The sequence below is a fragment of the Conger conger genome, chromosome 5, assembly GCF_963514075.1.
Source record: "Conger conger chromosome 5, fConCon1.1, whole genome shotgun sequence".
Classification (NCBI taxonomy): Eukaryota; Metazoa; Chordata; class Actinopteri; order Anguilliformes; family Congridae; genus Conger; species Conger conger.
In genome coordinates, this window is record NC_083764.1 from 42,095,766 (window position 1) to 42,113,316 (window position 17,551).

The following is a 17,551-nucleotide window of genomic DNA, read 5'->3' on the forward strand; positions in this document are numbered from 1 at the left end:
TTCCTCTCGTTGTCCTCTTACCAGGGAGGGGTGTCCAGTGTTTCTTCTGTACCTTTCAAAAATCTTCTGCGGTCCAGAGACCAGACCACCACACACATGTCTAGATGCTGGCCGTCTGTCTCAGAGCTTCCATAAACTTTATTGTACATGACATAATCTAATACAGTTTGTTATGCACAGCGCTCCTGCTTTTTTTTTTTTTTTTTTTTTTAAAGTCCTTTTTTCCTTTTTTTTTGTTTTTGTTTTAAACATTCTCTGTTCGATAAAGAAAACTGTAAAAATATTGAATTAACCTCTAAGTAAAAGATCTCTGGGGTGGGTGTGGAGGGAGGGGCGGGGAGATGTCTGGTCCAGGAGGAGGGAAAGAGGGAGAGGAGAGGGGGGGGGGGAAGTCTGGTCCAGGAGCATGGAGAGAGGGGGGGAGAGGGGGGGGGGGGGGGGAGTCTGGTCCAGAAGGAGAAGGAGAAGGAGAAGGAGAGAGGGGGGGAGAGGGGGGGGGGGGGGGAGATGTCTGGTCCAGGAGGAGGGAGAGAGGGGGGAGGAGTCTGGTCCAGAAGGAGGGAGAGAGGGGGGGGGGGTCTGGTCCAGAAGGAGGGAGAGAGGTGGGGAGTCTGGTCCAGGAGGAGGGACGAGCGAAGCGGTGGGTAGTGGGGCATCTGCTCTCCCAGGGAGGGGGTAGTGGAGTAGCGGCTGGTGGCTTTCACCGTGAGGAGGGGGTGGTGTTCCCATTGAGTGAAAACCTGAAAGAAAATGGAGGGGTCTCTCTTTAGATCTATAGCAGGGATCAGCAACTCAAGGTCCTCAAGGGCTCTTTCCACCCTCCCTTTACCTGGAAATCAGGTGTGAAGACAGTCTGGCCAATCAGTTGCACTAATTACCCAGGAGAAAGAAAACCAGGGCTGGATTTGGAATTGAAGGCCAGAGTTCAATTAAATAGTATTTATAATGTGCTTTTCACAGCAGACCGTCCCAAAAACGCTTTGCATAGTAAGAGTAGGGAAGAAAAAAATGGGCTATACCAGCCCTAAGCCCCCAAATGGCATATGACTCCCTAGTGGGAGAAAGAGTTGATGATCCTTGATCTTTGTAGCCTACTGTTTCTTAAACTGAGTTGGCACCCAAAATGGGTTGCGTGAGTATCTGAGGTGGGTCCGAAATTAGTTTGCACTCCACTGGGCTATGTTAGTATGTACATTTCATGGGTCCCTGAAAAGGTACTACATTTCAAATTTCAGTACTTGTCATTTCTGTCCCGACATTAAAACGTTTAAAAACCGGTGCCGTACCCTAATATTGGTCAATTGGATATTTAAAATGAATTAATTGTAATTTTTAATTGGCATTTCAAATAATAAAAGTTCCTTTTCCAACTTGGGCTGACTCACCTCCGCACTCTCTCCATCATGTGCGTGACCAGCCGGTCCGAGATGCCCGGACAGGACTCCTCTGCCAGACTGAAGGCGTTCTCCAGCTCCTCGATGGCGCCTACACTCGCCCCGCTCGTCCTCCTCTTCTCCTTCAACTGAAACGGGAGACGACTGTCAGTCAGGGAACCAGGACTGCTCGGTCCTCCGGACCGTTTGGCCGCACTGCTGTATAGTACAGCTGTTGCGGTCGCTAAAACCAAGGCCAACCTTAGATTAGCATCTCTTGTTTAGATGGTTAGATGCTTCATTGCTTGCCTAACGACACAAGAGATGCTCATCCAATGAAACAGAGGCAGGGATATACAGTGGGCTCCAGATTTATTGGCACCCTTCATGAATATGCACAAAAAATGGTGTAAACTAAAAAATCGAACAGTCAATGACCTAAGTTTATTTTAACGTGGAAGACAGTGCGCATTATTAAAATATGTTTCAGAGGGGAGAAAGATGGTAATTAGTAATATAAGGCAGAAAGAAGAGTCAGATGTGCGTGAAACTAACTTTGCAAATAAAGTGAGGACCATGGATGAGCTGGGAGAGTGTATGAATGAAGGAAGGTGTGTGTGTGTGTGTGTGTGTGGGCTAAGTTTAATTAAGTTTATTATTGGAGCCACCCACAATGTCCTTCCGACTCCGCAGAACCTGAAACAATGGGTAGGTGAAGATTGGTGTAAATTGTGCAACGGAATTTCTATGTTAGACCACATTTTGTCAGGCTGTAAGGTTAGCTTTATGCAGGGTCGCTACACCTGGCGTCATAAGTTCTTAAATGTTTGGTGTGAGTTTTTGAAAGCAAACGCATCAGGGTTCATTTACTTCTTGTTTATAGCGGAATTGTCATGGTGGGCAGAGTAGTGCTGTTCAGGCTCGGGTAAATAATATTGGTAGATGGAGGAGTCAAGGGACTGGAAATTAGTAACCGACACTGGGTGGCAACTCCAGGTTTCCGCAGGTTATCGTTCCTCCCTGAGACCTGATATGGTTTTGTACTCGGAGAGAGAGCAGATGGTTCCTTGAGTTAAGTGCGATGTGCGAGGATGCTATTGAGAAAGCGTTTAAGAGGAAGAAGCTAAAGTACTTGGATTGGGTTGCTGAGGCAAGGGAGCGCGGGTGGCAAGCGTGTGAGACCTGTAGAAGTAGGCACTTGAAGGTTTGTGGCCAAGTCAGCGACATCGCTCCTTTTGGAATGTGATGTTCGTGGTCAATTGCTCAGGAAAGCAGTTCAAAAAAAGAAGAAGCTATTGAAGCAGCTGAAAGAGCAAGTCAGTGGTTGTGGATAAAGAGAGGGCAGGCCAGTAATTATACGGAAATCCATATGGGACGGTGGCACTGAGCATGCATTAACGGTGCCCGTTGGGGTTAACCCAACCTTAGTCACCGGGGAGGTCCATGTGGTACTGGCAGCCTGTGCAGGGTGTGTACTATTGTTTGGCAGTATTGTTGTTCAGGGCATTGGTGGGCTGGATGATTAGTGTATGTATTGGCAGTGTATTGTTCTGGAGGTGGTTGGCAGGTAAGGCTGGTGGTTATTTATAAATCCACATAGGACTGGTGGCACTGAGCATGCATTAATGGTGCCCGTGGGGTTAGTTACAACCTTAGTCACCGGGGAGGTCCGTGTGGGACTGTTGTTGTTCTGTGCATGGGGTGCATTAGTGGTACGTGATATGGTGCCTGATGGGGCTATGGAGGGGGGGTAGGTCTGGAACAGAGGCTTCACCATTGAGCCTTCTGGAGGTGTGGTGGGCCTAACTCAATGAAACACCGGTGAAGGAAGGTGCCCACTTCACAACCACTGTGAAATGCTTGCATTAGCACCCTTTTGGCTGACGTATAATTGCTGTTCGTTGCCTGCTTATTTGGTTGGTAGGAACCATGCTAGTCTAGGAACATCTCAGCTGGGCCTTTATGCACAACCCCCTCATTATAAGCACAAGGAAGATAACATCATATCCTGTGCAATGTTTTAAAAAAAAGGCATATGTACACAGCATGAAAAGTCTGCCAGTGCAACAGATGGTATGATGAGTAATTAATCTCCTCTGTCACCAACAAATGCCTTCATTAAAGCTCCCTGGGAGATATGTATTTTTAATAGAAGCCCTTTTATGAAAATGTACCACATTCAAACTTTACCTCTCTGAAGATAGGTGTAACCAGCGCTGACAGACACTGCGATTTGGGCTGTCTTTTCACTGCCTCTGCCGTCTGCAAGAAAAAACAGTTTAACAAGAGTCCCACAGTTAATATCCACATCTCAATGGTGCCAACTCTAAGTATGTGAACACACTTGAGGTCCTAGAGAGCCACACTGACACGTAGACCACTACACCTGGGGAGGTTTTAAGAAAGGCAGACTCCAGGGACCTGGGGAAGTAGGATTACTGAGTTCTGAGTAAAACCCAGAACGTACTTGAATCTACAACAAGGACTGAAGTTAAAATGAGCTGTTCCGAGTTTTACTCCGTGCAGCTATTTAACCACAGTAATCCTGCTTTATGATACAGCCCCCAAAACTGGGTCCATACCCATTACCCATTACGCATTAGAGTTAGAGTGCTGATCTAAGATCAGTTTAGCCCTTTGGCTGATAACTGAAAATGTTAGGCTATGGCCACGAGACCTGATCCTGGATCAGCAGTTCTGTGCAGGCGGCCGGGCTCACCTCGCAGTCCGTGTTAGTGAAGCCTTTCTGCAGCTTGTTCATGGAGCTGGGTCTCACCGTCGGCGGAAAGCTCCACATCGGACACTGGTCCCTGTCATCGCCATCTCCGTCCCTGAGAAGACGACAAGGCAAGGGCGTCGGCCACAGCCAGTACATCCACAAGCGCCATTTCCACCCGGATCACTGGCACCCTCTAGACCAGGGATCAGCAACTCACGGTCAAGGGTCAAGAACTGGTTTTCAACCCTTACTTTACCTGGTTTGAATTGAGTCAGGTTTGAAGACAGTCTGGCCAATCAGTAGCACTAATTATTCAGAAGAAAAGAAAACCAGGGCTGGATTCGGATTCGAGGGCCAGTCGAGAGTTGATTATCTCTGCTGTAGATGCTGCCCGACTCCAATATATTCAGGGTAGGCTGGACAGGAATGGGGGAGGTACTATGTACAGGTAATGTTTCATTAGGCAGGTGTATGAAAAGATGGGCGGGATGCGTACATGTCCGAGTCGTCTGAGCTGGACTCGTCGCCGTGGCCCTCGGACTTCCAGCGCCGGTACCGGTCGATGAGCTCTGTCAGGTAGGGCGTTTTCTTTGTGTAGCGTGTGATGAACTTGTGCTTCAGCAGTTCCTTGGCAGTGGGTCTCTGTGGGGAAGTTATATTGAGATGTTTTTAACCCTCTCTGGTATCACTGCTCAAGTCAAACAGACTCATGTACCATACAGCACTACGGGCCGGTTTCATGGACACAGATTAAAGGTAGAAATTAGTGCAATGCAACTCTTAAGTCCTGCTTGGATATCAGGAAGTGAACAATTTGTGGAAGAACTTTACAGAAATGGAGGCAGAGGCACTTAGTATACTATTCCAGGCTGAACACAGTGCCTAGATCCTTTGTAGCTGTAATTATTATAATTACAAGCCTAGTTAGTTTGAATGCCCTGTTCTAATTATTATGTATTGTTTTTGTTTTAAACTGTTAAGCTATGCTACGTTTCCTGCACTCATTTCCCAAATACTGTCTGACTTGATCATGACTCACAAATGTGATTACCACAATTATTGCTTCTCTATTTCCATTAGAATACCACATGAAAAGGATTACCGTATAATTATCCGTGGTCGGTTAATTACAAAAAGTAATGTGTGAGTGTACACTTGGGTAAATGGTTATTAAAAGTGAATGAACAGCATAATGTCAAATAATCCTTCTAATTGCGTAAAATTGAAGACTTCAAAATCACCATTTGATTGTTCACCTACAGGTCAGGACATATGATTTTCAGCAGTACCCTTTATATAGTTTCAATGCCAGATGCTCAATTTCTAGAGTGCCTAGGGAGTTAGTTTGTGAGACTGCAGGGCTTTCACACCACAAGAGCCCGACCAACATGGTAGTGATTCAGCAGAAGAAGGAACTGACAGTTGGTTTATTAGCAAAACACATCCCTGGAAGCTGGGCAGACTTCTCAGTGTCCAGTGCTTCCCCTAGTTTTCCCCGCTGCTCAATTCTTCTTCTTTTTTTCAAGTTCTGCTTTCAGGTAAATACAGTAGCTTCAGAAAGTATTCAGACCCCTTCACTTTTTGCACACTTTATTGTGTTGGTGACTAACATTGTGTGAACCTAAACCTGATAAACCTTGTAAAAGCCATGAGCTGCTGCTGGAAGAAATCCTAGGGGAAAACACTAGCTAGTCAGGCTTATAGCATGTAGAGTTTAGCTACCCTGCATATTACTGGTAATGTGGTGGGCAAAGATACTCACAAAGCGAGGGTCCTTATTGAGACAGCCTTCCACAAACTCTTTGAAGGGCTTGCTGTATGTCCCCTCTAGGGTAGGCGGATTGTTTTTGGGGATGAGGAACAGGACCCTCATTGGGTGCAGGTCTGAATTTGGGGGCTCCCCCTTGGCCAGCTCGATAGCCGTGATTCCCAGGGACCAGATGTCTGCCTGCCACAGACACACACAATTTTCATTTCTTTGGTCTCCTCTCCTACACTTCCTTTTTTAATTTAAGTTTTTCATATATTACAAACAGCGGTGAATTTGCTCCCCCTTCCCGAGATCTATAAATTTTAAAAGCATACTTTTAACTTTTACATTACAAAGAAATGCTCCTCTCCCAACCCAATACCATTGTTACCCAAACAGAGGCAGGGCAGGGCAGTAAATTGTATAACGTAAAGCATTGAGGGAAGTTGATTTTAATTGACGTCATTAGAGTTCTGGGAAGAGTCAAATACATTGCATAAATGCGGGGTATAATACAGTATGATAGTGAATTCTGTGTTTTGTGTGTGTGTGTGTGTGTCTGTTGGACTAGTTCATTGGCTAACAAAACCCCACAGTGGACACAGTGACTCTCCCATTTCCCCCTCCACTCAATCTCTGCCAGATTGAACCAATTTAGTATCAGAGCACCTGCTGGGTCTCAGCAGTGGGATGAAGAGCCAAGCGGAAGGCAGCTGGAGTCATCCATAACATCTGGGGACAGTGTTGCCAGCTGCGATTTTCACAACAAATTGGCCTCCTTTTAAAATGCGGTCAAGTCATTATTTGTCTGTAAATTGCCAGACATGCCCTGCATTTGGCTACTTTTACTTTGATATCCGTCCAAGTTAGTCACTTGCACCTGGCAGCCCTGCCTGCTTGAGTCATTGCACTGGCCAATTACATCCGACCCGCCTCACGATGGGAATTACGGTGGCTTACCTTGAAGTCGTAAGCTGACTGTTTAATGACCTCGGGTGCCATCCAGAAGGGGGTGCCCACAAATGTGTTCCTCTTTATTTGGGTGTCAGTCAGCTGCCCCGCCACTCCAAAGTCCGCCAACTTGACATCACCCTGTTCTGAAAGCAGCACATTGGCAGCTGCAAGGAAGGAAAGCAGTCATGAGTTGTGAGATTACAATGTGCTTAACTCAACATTTTAATGCTTATGTTAAAATCACTTCTCGTAACTGAAAGCAATGGAGTTCTAGGACACTGACTTTAAAGACTAGGTTTTTTGGGAATGTTTTCAAACTTCTAAGGGTTAAACCAAGCTTCAGAGGGGGTAAATGTTTTTTTTCAGGTCCAAGTCTTCGCATGCTGTAAGTATAACTTTTATTCAAGAGTAAAGGGATGACCGCAATGCTGAGGAGCCATTAGCCAGTCCTCAATTTAAGGACTGTAAAGGAACTTTCATTGCTCTGTAACAATGAATAACTATAAAAATAGTTTCCACAAACTGATGGCAAGCCCTGTATGTTGCCCCTGAGAATGGTGACTGAAAGGCATGGGGGTGTGATATGGCAAGCGGTTGTTTAGCAGTAGAACTGGTTAAGGGACAGCCTGGTTGGAGGCTGGTCACCTTTGATGTCACGGTGGATTTTCCTCTCGGAGTGAAGATAATCCAGCCCCTTCAGGATCTCCCGTAGGATGGTGGCGATGTACGTCTCTTCCAGGGGACCTGGTCTCAGCTGGGCCAGACAGGGGAGGAGATATGATCTGATTTTACCAAGATGTGGATGTGGATATTGGGAAATAAATAGACCTTTTTATTTCCGGCTGGGCCTTAAAGTGGCAATTTTTGGATTGTGGATATTTGAACACCACGTCTGTTTATTTTTCACGCTCATCCCCCTGGTACGCCAATGAGCTGCGTAGCATGAAGGCTCAGGGTTGCAAACTTGAACATCGCTGGAGCAAGTCCGCTCCAACCGCCCATTTACTGGCATTCAGAGAACATCAGTCTACCTACACCTCTGCAGTTAAATCTGTCAAGGCCACCTATTTTTCTGGGCTAATTGCTAGCAACCCTGGAAACCCAAAATTATTTTAATATGAATAATATGAATCACATATTATACCCTGCCACTTCATTAGTTGTTGCTGCCACCTTTGAGAAATGCAGCCAGGAATGCCTTCTTTAATACCAAGATAATCACCATCAGGGAGCATATTCAGTCCTCCATTGCCAATCAGTCCACTCCGGCATCCGAGTTTGTATATTCAGGTCCATCCTTCAGCTACTTCACCAGTGTCTCAGCTGCTGATATGAGCTATAGTTTCCAAAATGAGATCAACTAGTTGCTTGCTTGATCCCATGCCCACAATCCTTTTCAAGTCATGCTCCACCCAGCTTTCTCCTTTTGTAGCACTCTTAATTAAGTCTCTTGAGTCTGGGGTAGTACCGCAGCTCTTAAAATCTGCAGTCATCACGCCTCTTCTGAAAAAACCCACCCTTGATCCAGACGATTTTTCAAACCCATCTCCAATCTCACATTTCTTAAAAAAATAACAAAGAAGGTTATAGCCCACCAACTTCATTACCATCTATCCTCAGACCACCTTTATGAGGTTTTCCAGTTTGGTTTCAGATCAAGGAGATCTCAAACCACTATATAAATAAAATGCATTATTAATTATTATTATTATTATTGTTAAATGCTCATATCCTTCACTATCTTTTGCCATCCACCATGGAAGAACTGTGAGGTTGCCACCCCAATAATGGGTTGAAACTCTAGGATTATCCTGTAACCATGAGTCCCACATCCCATAGAAGGGGTCGTATACTAGCTTGGTCGTGCCTGCTGCTTCCACATTAGGACGCATAGTTGCAGTCCTCCTAGCCTCCCACAGTGGTCAGTCGAAGTTGAGTGAGCCTGCTTACCAGATCCAGAGCTGAGCCCCCTCCCAGGTACTCCATGATAATCCACAGCTTGGTCCCCTGCAGGAAGAATAGATGAGCTGGAGATTACATATCCTGTGTGCTACAGGCCGGCGCAAGGGCTGACTCACACTAATTAACTGTCTAGCCAGCAGGTGCCCAGGGGTCACACTTAGTTTTAGGATCTTTAAGTAGACAAAGCTAATCTGCAATTTGCGAGGTTTATGGTTGCCTTTCTCAATTAGCTAATTACACACTTTCCTAACCTCTGATTTTTCAATGAGCTCAAGCTGCTGACCCTACAGTCTGAGACCACAGGTTTTCCGATGAGGTCAATGTAGTCTGGGATCGATGAGCAGAATGTCTTGCTGTCATGCAAGATGTCTTTGGTGCCTACAGCTGCTTAGATGTGCCTCAGAGCCCTAAACCACAGAGCCTTTACTCTCTCGCAGAATGACTCAGCGCTATGGAGCTCTGTTCATCTCCATAGCGCTGAAGCAGAAACATTCCAGTTTGATGGATCATCTATGAATTTGGACCAAGGACCAAAATACTGTGGCAAGGAATATTCTGTAATACAAACCCAGAACCTTGTGTGATTAAGAAGTAGAGAAGTCAGAAGGAACACAGGAGCTGAGCATACTATGAATGTGGGTATGTATATGTATGTACATGTGTATATACTTACATGTGTATGTATGTGTTAGTGTATGTGTATATGTATATTATTATTCCACCCCTTATATATTCTATGCTTGGTTTATTACTAAATTCTTTCTGTATATCTTACAGTTCTCTGTATAATTTACTTTAATCGTCTATTTTCTGTTTCGTCATTGTATGGAAGCAGGGCCCCCCTGAAAAAAGTGGGGTCGCCCTGCATAAATAAAGGATAAATAAAAATAAAAAGTAAAGAATCTGGTTTGAAATCTAAGGCAGGTGGAAAGGCTGAAGCACCTTGAGGTAGGACCCAAAGTACTTGGTGACGAAGGGGCTGTCACACTGGCTCAGCACGGTGATCTCCTGCTGGATGTCCTCGATCTCGTCCTCCGCCTCCTCCAGGTCGATGATCTTGATGGCCACCACCTCCTTGGTGCGGTTGTTGATGCCCTTGTACACCTCCCCGAAGGAGCCCTTCCCAATGCGCTCCAGCTTGGTGAAGTACTCCTCAGGGTCCAGACGCGAGTTCTACACACGGACGAAGAAGTGGACAAGAGTTACTTCATCTCTCAATCTATCCTTGCTGACGAGTGATTCATTAAGCAACAACAACATAATGCACTCGCATTATTTTCTTCCAGGTAATTAGCAGAACTATTAGTACTACCGATTGCCAAACTGTCTTCACACTTGACCCCCAGGTAAAGGGAGGGTGGAAAACCAGCAGTTCTCTGACCTCACAGATCGTGATTTTATGATCCCTGCCCAAGTGCCGAAAAAACACATTATGGCCTGGTTTGACGGACAACGTGTAAGCTTAGTCCTGGACTAAATGGAAGGTTTGTATGGATAATCTTCATTCAGAATTTAATTTAGTCTAGGATTAGGCAAAAATGGCCCTAAATATATCAAACCCATGGCTGTAATTCTTGTAATCTCCAGGATCTCTAAATGTGCTGTAGAGTTGATTATCTTAAAATGAAATACAAATTCAATGAGTCAGTTTATGACAAAAGGTAATGCGACTAAATGCTCACCTTGTGCTTCACATCACAGACTAGGGAGCCTACACACAGGCATATTTTTTCATATCTATGTTTGGGAAAATTATATTTTAAATTGTTTTTGTGGGTGTGCTAATGACAAAAAATGTCCTTTTGGAGCCATGAACACAGTTCATTTAGTTTTTGAAAATAACGCATGAGCCACAAGAAAATATGTGGAAACACCACTTATGTTTGTGCATCGCCAATGTAAATATAACACGTAGGACAAGATTCAGAGACACAGATTAAACTCAGCCCTCACCTAAACTGTGTTTTGTATGGAGAAATCTCCATTCAAAATTGAATTTAGTCTAGGACAAGGCTTAATCTATATCTGTGACACTGGCCCTTAAACTTCTGATAATTATTAGTATACAATTCTACAATCATTACAAATTGACTTAAACTAGTGAATTTATGCATGCATACAGTCATTTATAACTGATACTACAAAGACTCACAAAACTGCCAAGAGCATATACTGAATTGCCATGGTATCCCACAAAATACAGGCCAATTAAAAAATAAATTACTTCTCCTCAGGGCTGATTGTTGAGAGAAACGGTGCAGGGTAGTACAAAAAAAAAAATGCAAGGTTCAGCCAGTCGCACAATAACTATGGCGTTTTCCAAAGGATGCCCACGATATTTAATTTCCTGTTTTGGCGGAGGAACACAATGCCAGCGCAAGTGCCAACTGTGATGTTCCATGACAGTGCGTTTTCCACAGCCGCCCACGGTTACCAGGCAACAGGTACATAATGAACTGACATCCTGGTCAAGCCACCTCCATCGCCAGCTCACAGGTTAATGCATTCCATTCGAAAAATGAGTGTATGGAAGGACAGTTTTTTTTTTTTTTTTTTTTCCTTCTCTCCCAGGAAGATGGCTTACAATCTTTGCATTGTGGACACACGCAGTAAGGAATGATAGTCTGTACAGAAACCACAAATATTCTTGAAAAAGATCAGAGAATTATTAAGGCCCTCGTACTGGGGATGTACTAGGGTGTTTTACTTGCTGCAATGGCTGCCAAACTGGTAACAAACTGCTAAATGAATAATTTATGGTTATTAACATGCACGCACACACTCACAAGGGTGGACCTTTGTTTCAGGTATAAATGGTTCAGAGAACAAGAACTGCAAAAATACAGCCTCCTGTTCAAATATAGGCTGATTCAGCCTAGAGCTCATTACCGTTTCCTGCAGTTGTTTGGAATGCACTTTTCCAAAACTTTCTGTGTTTGTCCTGGAACCGTAAGAGAAAATGGGTCTGAAAACTGTCAATAGAGGGACATAAAAACGCCTTTGAGAAACAAAGCTTGTTTTCTGTTCCCTCCCTTAGTTCCGATCTTTGTGACACTGTGACTCCGCAAGATTTTCAGTGTTATGTTGTCAGTTTGATGACCTCAGCTCCGTTGCTCTTGTGATACTGCATCCACACTGTAAACTATTGGATGTAGTGAATTAGGCCTATCCCTGACATTAACAATCAAATGTTAATGTCAGTGAAAAAAATGATCTGTTTGGTTATATGGTATAGCCTACACGTGTTACAGAAAGTCAGGACATGCCTCTGAGCTGTTAGCATTACCACTGTGGCTCTGGGAAGAAAAAAAAAGCAGCATTCTAGAGCTTTCCTTCACACCCTTCCCTCTGAACACAGACCTGGGATCAGTGCAGGTGAGCCTTCTATGGTTGGACCGGCTGAAACCTGTTCAGACATCACTGTTGCTGAGCTGTCCAGACTCTGTTTCAGCCTCTGACTCCACAGAGGCACCTCATAATGCTCATAATGAACTCCACTCACCCCACACAGTTCCAGCACTCCATAACAACACATCATTATCTTCTGACCCCAGTCAACCAGAAGGACATTTTTAAAACTCTTACCTATACTGCATATGTATGAGCGCAAAACAACGGGTCATTAAATGCAAGTTCATCGTCCTTTTGCGAGTGCGCCACCAATGTAATGGGCCATGTAGAGGGCCGTGCCTTAGCCAGGGAGATGATCGAATCGCAGGCAGTCCGGAGTCAGGACGAGGGCGCTGGGGGTAGGAGGGGTGTGCGGCCGACTCACTCCGTCAGCCCTCGCAAAGATGAAAGGTGAAAGATTGGGGACGTGCGATTCCTCGCTATCAAGGATCAAAAGAGATTAGCGGCCCACGCTGCTCTCTTTGACCCCCTCCTCGAGTGTGTCCGTAGCCCCTAAGGGCAGCAGTGCCCTATCGGTGCCGCTGACTTTCACCACATCATGCATTTAACTTGAGCTTTACATGGAAGGGGTCAACTGGAAAGGTCACAGTCGAATGCGGCCCAGGTTGGAAACAGCTGAGTTTTGCGTGCGCATGTAAGAATCACGGTATGAAAGTTCCGTGCTGCGGTATTAATTAACATGCACAAAAGAAGCACACGTAGTGTCCGTGCACAAATTCAGTGAAAGGCCTTTTGGAGGAAATCTGAAGAATTCCTTCAACTTTTGAAGATAAATCACTCTACTGGACTCCGTTTATACCATGCAGACCCAATTATGTGCCATGGAGGGCCAAGAATATGCAGGTTTCATTCCAACCAATCACTACACCAGCTGATTTCACTAATTAGTTCCCTCCTCTCTACTTAAAGGTGTGCTAATTAGCTCATAAATGACAGCTGAAGCTTGTTCTTGTGTCTCTACATGAAAAGTTTTCCTGCAGTTTGATCTGCAAGCTGAACCTCCTTTGGTGGTTACAGTTAATTAACCAATTGAGCCAGTGTAATTAGTCCAAGAAAAAACCTGCAGGCACCCTGGCCTTCCAGGAACGGAACTGCCCACCCTTTCTATAGACCATGCGTCTATTTCCAGATCACCACTGCTGGCAGTCACAGGAAATGAAATTTAATCTAAAGACCGAGTACATAACCATTTACTGGAGACTTGACAGACGCCCTATGCGTAGCAACAAATTATAATTTCATGATCAATCTCTACATCTACCCCCATAAACCCTGACAATATTAGGTCCTTTTTTTTTTTTTTTATAGCACAGAAAAAGGTTTTTTTAAGGAGAGTGGGATACTCATACAGGGAAAGCAGTGTGGGCTACAGATGCAGATGGGATCACGGTACATACTGTAAAATGCTACAGTGGGGATTCATACATGGGTTGAGAGTTCCATGCCGGGGATTTTACTCAGTCACATCACATTCCCCTTCCATACCATCCATTCAAATGTGTGCCGTTTCTCACAAGGCAGAAACAGTCAGACTAATGACTGGATGATTCGATCCTAACCACACTGTGCATTCCAGAAGTTTCTGAGGACCAAATTGCAAACCCCAATCCCAGTAACTATGTCATTGGTACCCCCATTTATCCATAGCATATAGTTGCCTTAAGGACACCAACCAAAAGGACACAACATGAAGAATCGGGGTAAACTAAATTATGACCATATTATTTGGAGTCAATGGATTGATGCAGCCTACTGTACTGATTTCACCCATCCTCATATCCCAAAACATATTATCTATATTCAGGATATAGTCTATCCTTGGAGCCATGAGTCCCCTTTTTCCTACAATGACACATACCTTTCAAGGCCAAATGCCTCATTCATTCGGCAATGAACTGGTGAACTAACTGACACAAAGTGCCACCGACCTGTTTTGAAACTGAGCCACTCCCAGCATCCACCCTCCATGGGATCCACAATGTCGCACAGCTCCCAAGATCCAAGTACCTTTTGACCTCTCCAGCAGCAAAACAGGGACAATCATCTCTGGTCCCATAAAGCGCTTCACTAATGACATTGTGAAGTGTGTGGTGCTGCCGTGATTGCACACTCCACATACTGCAACCAGGTGGAGATTAAATAACAAATCCTCTCATTATTTACATAGTGTGTTGCGATTTGCCAATAGGCTGCCTCCATAAAATGATGTGGGGCAGCCTATATCCTAGGCTTAACTACGACCGGGATGGTTGGTGGTTCAAGTCCCAGCATAGCCACAATAAAGCCAGTGCAGCGGTTGGGTCCTTAATCCCACATTGCACCGGGGGGTTAAATTAAATTGTAAATTGCTTTGGATAAAAAGCGGCTGCTAAATACATTACATTTACATTACAGTTACATTACATTACAATTATATTACAGTTCTGTAATGTAATGTGTAGTCTTGACGAGATGATCCTTTTTGGAACAGCAAATATCATCACACAGAAGCATGGAATTTCAGTTTAGGGATGGCTATGATTACACTAGCTAATATCTGATTAGCAGTGGAAATGGAGCAAAATGGAGGCTTGTAACTTAATTTCTTTGCTAATGCTCTCCCGGGTAAGCAAGATGTAGGGCATGCAATCCCTGCAATCACAGAATGGGCTGATGCCAGCAGATTTCTCAGATCTGAGTTTACAGCTTTCATTAGGGACAAATTACTAGCATTTAATGGTGGTCCGCCAAATGACTCAAATGCATGGGCAGAATGACTTCCTCATTATTGGCCTACAAATCTGCACTGTTTCACAAACTCAACACGGTCTAATATTTTAAAGGATGAATACAGATAAACTGCTGTACACAGCACAACACAAAAGTGTTCATCAAAACAGAAATCACTCCTTCCCCTCTCAACACAATTCAACAGTTGAAGAGCATATTGCATCTGCTAGGTGAAAATGAAATCAATGTAGTTTCACATTTGTGTTCTGAGGCTAGCTTCTGCTGAAAAATATTAAACCCTTGCTTCCTTTTTCATCTCAAATCGTTGCAATAACTCATAGCAGCTGTACCCCCTGTTAGGCAAACAATGTAACTTGGAAAATGTTTATCATTCCTGTTTTTGCGAATTGAAGGAGACCTAGATTCTCCAGTTATTTCCAAATTAGGAACAACAAGGTTGACTAATTTCTAGCTAACAAACTATTTGTTTTCATGCAAAATGCAGTTAACACCAAGAGCACATAGCATGATGCCAGTGTCTACTGCTGGTGAATGGATTTTCATTTGCTGTAAAATGTACATGAGCAACCTGTCATCTTGAATGTCCACAGCCGAAGTTAACCGTCTTTTCATTGCACGTGTTTCATTATTAGCTAACAACGAGACAGATTGATACTTACAAGTTACAACTACCTGGACTGTTCGCTAGCTAGGCACCTACCCCACAAAATCCCACGGATTATGAGACAAAATGCAACTGTTAATACTAAGAGAGCTGGCTATATTGCAAGCAAACATTATCCGGATTAAATGTAACAGAGAAAGGAAACACGATAACCTGCTTGCAAAAATCAAAATAATTTAACTAGCAGCTAAAAAAAACTCTTCCTGCTTTTCATTCCAGAAATGATCATTAAAACAACATTATAGCGGCTAACTAGCTAGCTAACTGGCTACTAGCTAGCTAACTGGAAAGCTAACGTTAACATTACCGGATCAGACTCGACTGCTCGCTAGCCAGCTAACTGTTAGTTGACCTCCCAAGAAGGGGCCAATCCCACATCTTTTACCTGGTTCCGCAGATCCCGGAGGTGAGCCATTCTGTCTGCGGGTTGGTCAGGGTGAGGGCAGCCAAAGCCCTTTCCGCCTGGAAAGGGAGGTTGTCAAAATATTTTTTTTCTGTTTTTTTTTTGTTGTTTTTTTTCTTCCTTGTCTTCTAAGACCCTCTACATAAACAGCCTCCTAATCCACCACCCACCGTGTTTATGGGTTCTAATCGCCCTGTTGCGAACCCCGCAGCACTGCGAGAATGCTATGTATTTTGTAACTCCATCTATCAGAATAGCGGATGTAAGAGCAATTTCGAATTGTGTAATAATATTGGATTTTCAGCTATCAAAGGAGAATGTCTGCTCTTCATTTACTGCTTGAGAGGGGACAGAATAATGGCATAAATGCGCATGCGTACGAACCTCCTTGCATTGAATACGAGTTCTGGGACTTGTATTTTTACATGTCGTCGTCAACTCAAGATCTCGAGCTTGCTGCAAACTCGGCATTAGCATTTTTTAATCGACATACTGGTTTTAATTTTTTAATGCTCTGTGTAAGTTCAACTGAAACATTCTCCTTTAATGATGTCCACCAGAACTGTGTCAAAAACGTGAACACAAGTGTCAAGCATAGCAGCGGATGGTCGTTTCTTTATTTATCTGATCAGGCCACCAGGCGGCATCATTTCTTTCATAGAAAACTGAAAATGAAACGGTAATCATCCGCCCGCTCAGTTTCCTAGGAATTGGGGAGGCAGAATTGGTTTGGGGCAATTAGATAGGATAAAGGGTGGCCCTATGGGGAGTTCTTGAGAAGGGCATTCCTCAAGCAAGTTCAGACATTGCATCAAATTGTACGGAGACTTCCCCTCAGGGATCAAATGGGAGTGTTCAACCGACACATAGGCGTGGAGTTTCTGTAAAAAGACTTTGGCCAGCTGTGTCATGCTTAATGTCATGCTTGTCTAACTCAGCAAAATGTGATTTCTGAAAATGTCTATATTCAATTTGTAAAGGTGCAAATAACTAAGCAAGCTTATCTCTGCAAATGTTCTTACAGAATTTGGATATGATCTACAGTTAGACGTAGCCATTCTTTAGTCTCAGAACCAAAACAATCTCAAGGCACTCTGGCCTTTCTGTCGGAACAGCACTTACAGTATCAGTGATTGAACCATCAACATTTTTATAATGAAAAGTTGGTGAAACGTTGTCAAGGCATACAGGTTTAAAACCCGCTACATTTGTCTGAAAAGCTAACTAAAACCTATGTACTGGGGTTAACCTAGTCTGTTTATGTCAAAACTTCTCTGAAGATTTCCACACCTCTAAATGTCTACATTTCAGCTTTTGCTCATTGTGAGACAAGCCAGTGACATGCCAGTTTAGACTCTCATTGTTTCATATATTTAGCTGAATTCCAACATTAGCTACCTCTTAAGCCATCAAACCCTCAGTTTAGGAGCCAGAAGTGCCATACGCTCCGGGCTAAGTGTAACTCCAAATCAAAATGGGCACATTGAGGTATAGCTCCTAAAATCAGCCCTCAGCTATTGCCCAGAAACCCCAAACATCACATGAACTGCCATAATCCACAAATCCGCGGATCTTATTGTGGCTA

The 17,551-nt window shown here is 44.0% G+C and overlaps 1 protein-coding gene across 3 annotated transcripts; it reads right to left on the reverse strand.

Annotated features, from left to right (window-relative positions):
* Positions 1-497: 497 nt before the first annotated feature.
* stk25b (serine/threonine kinase 25b) lies at positions 498-16,311 on the reverse strand. 3 transcript variants are annotated; one of them, XM_061241136.1, is made up of 11 exons: positions 15,949-16,311; positions 9,701-9,931; positions 8,747-8,803; positions 7,442-7,550; positions 6,803-6,960; positions 5,855-6,040; positions 4,589-4,734; positions 4,093-4,204; positions 3,564-3,635; positions 1,386-1,522; positions 498-740 (listed from the first exon to the last, which is right to left on the reverse strand). In XM_061241136.1, the coding sequence occupies exons 1-11, from the start codon at positions 15,976-15,978 to the stop codon at positions 701-703; spliced, it is 1,278 nt and encodes a 425-aa protein (XP_061097120.1). In that variant the 5' UTR covers positions 15,979-16,311; the 3' UTR covers positions 498-700. The 3 variants fall into 3 exon arrangements, with proteins under 3 accessions (XP_061097120.1, XP_061097122.1, XP_061097121.1); XM_061241138.1 differs by lacking the exon at positions 15,949-16,311 and adding an exon at positions 15,871-15,930; XM_061241137.1 differs by lacking the exon at positions 15,949-16,311 and adding an exon at positions 12,344-13,031.
* Positions 16,312-17,551: the final 1,240 nt, after the last annotated feature.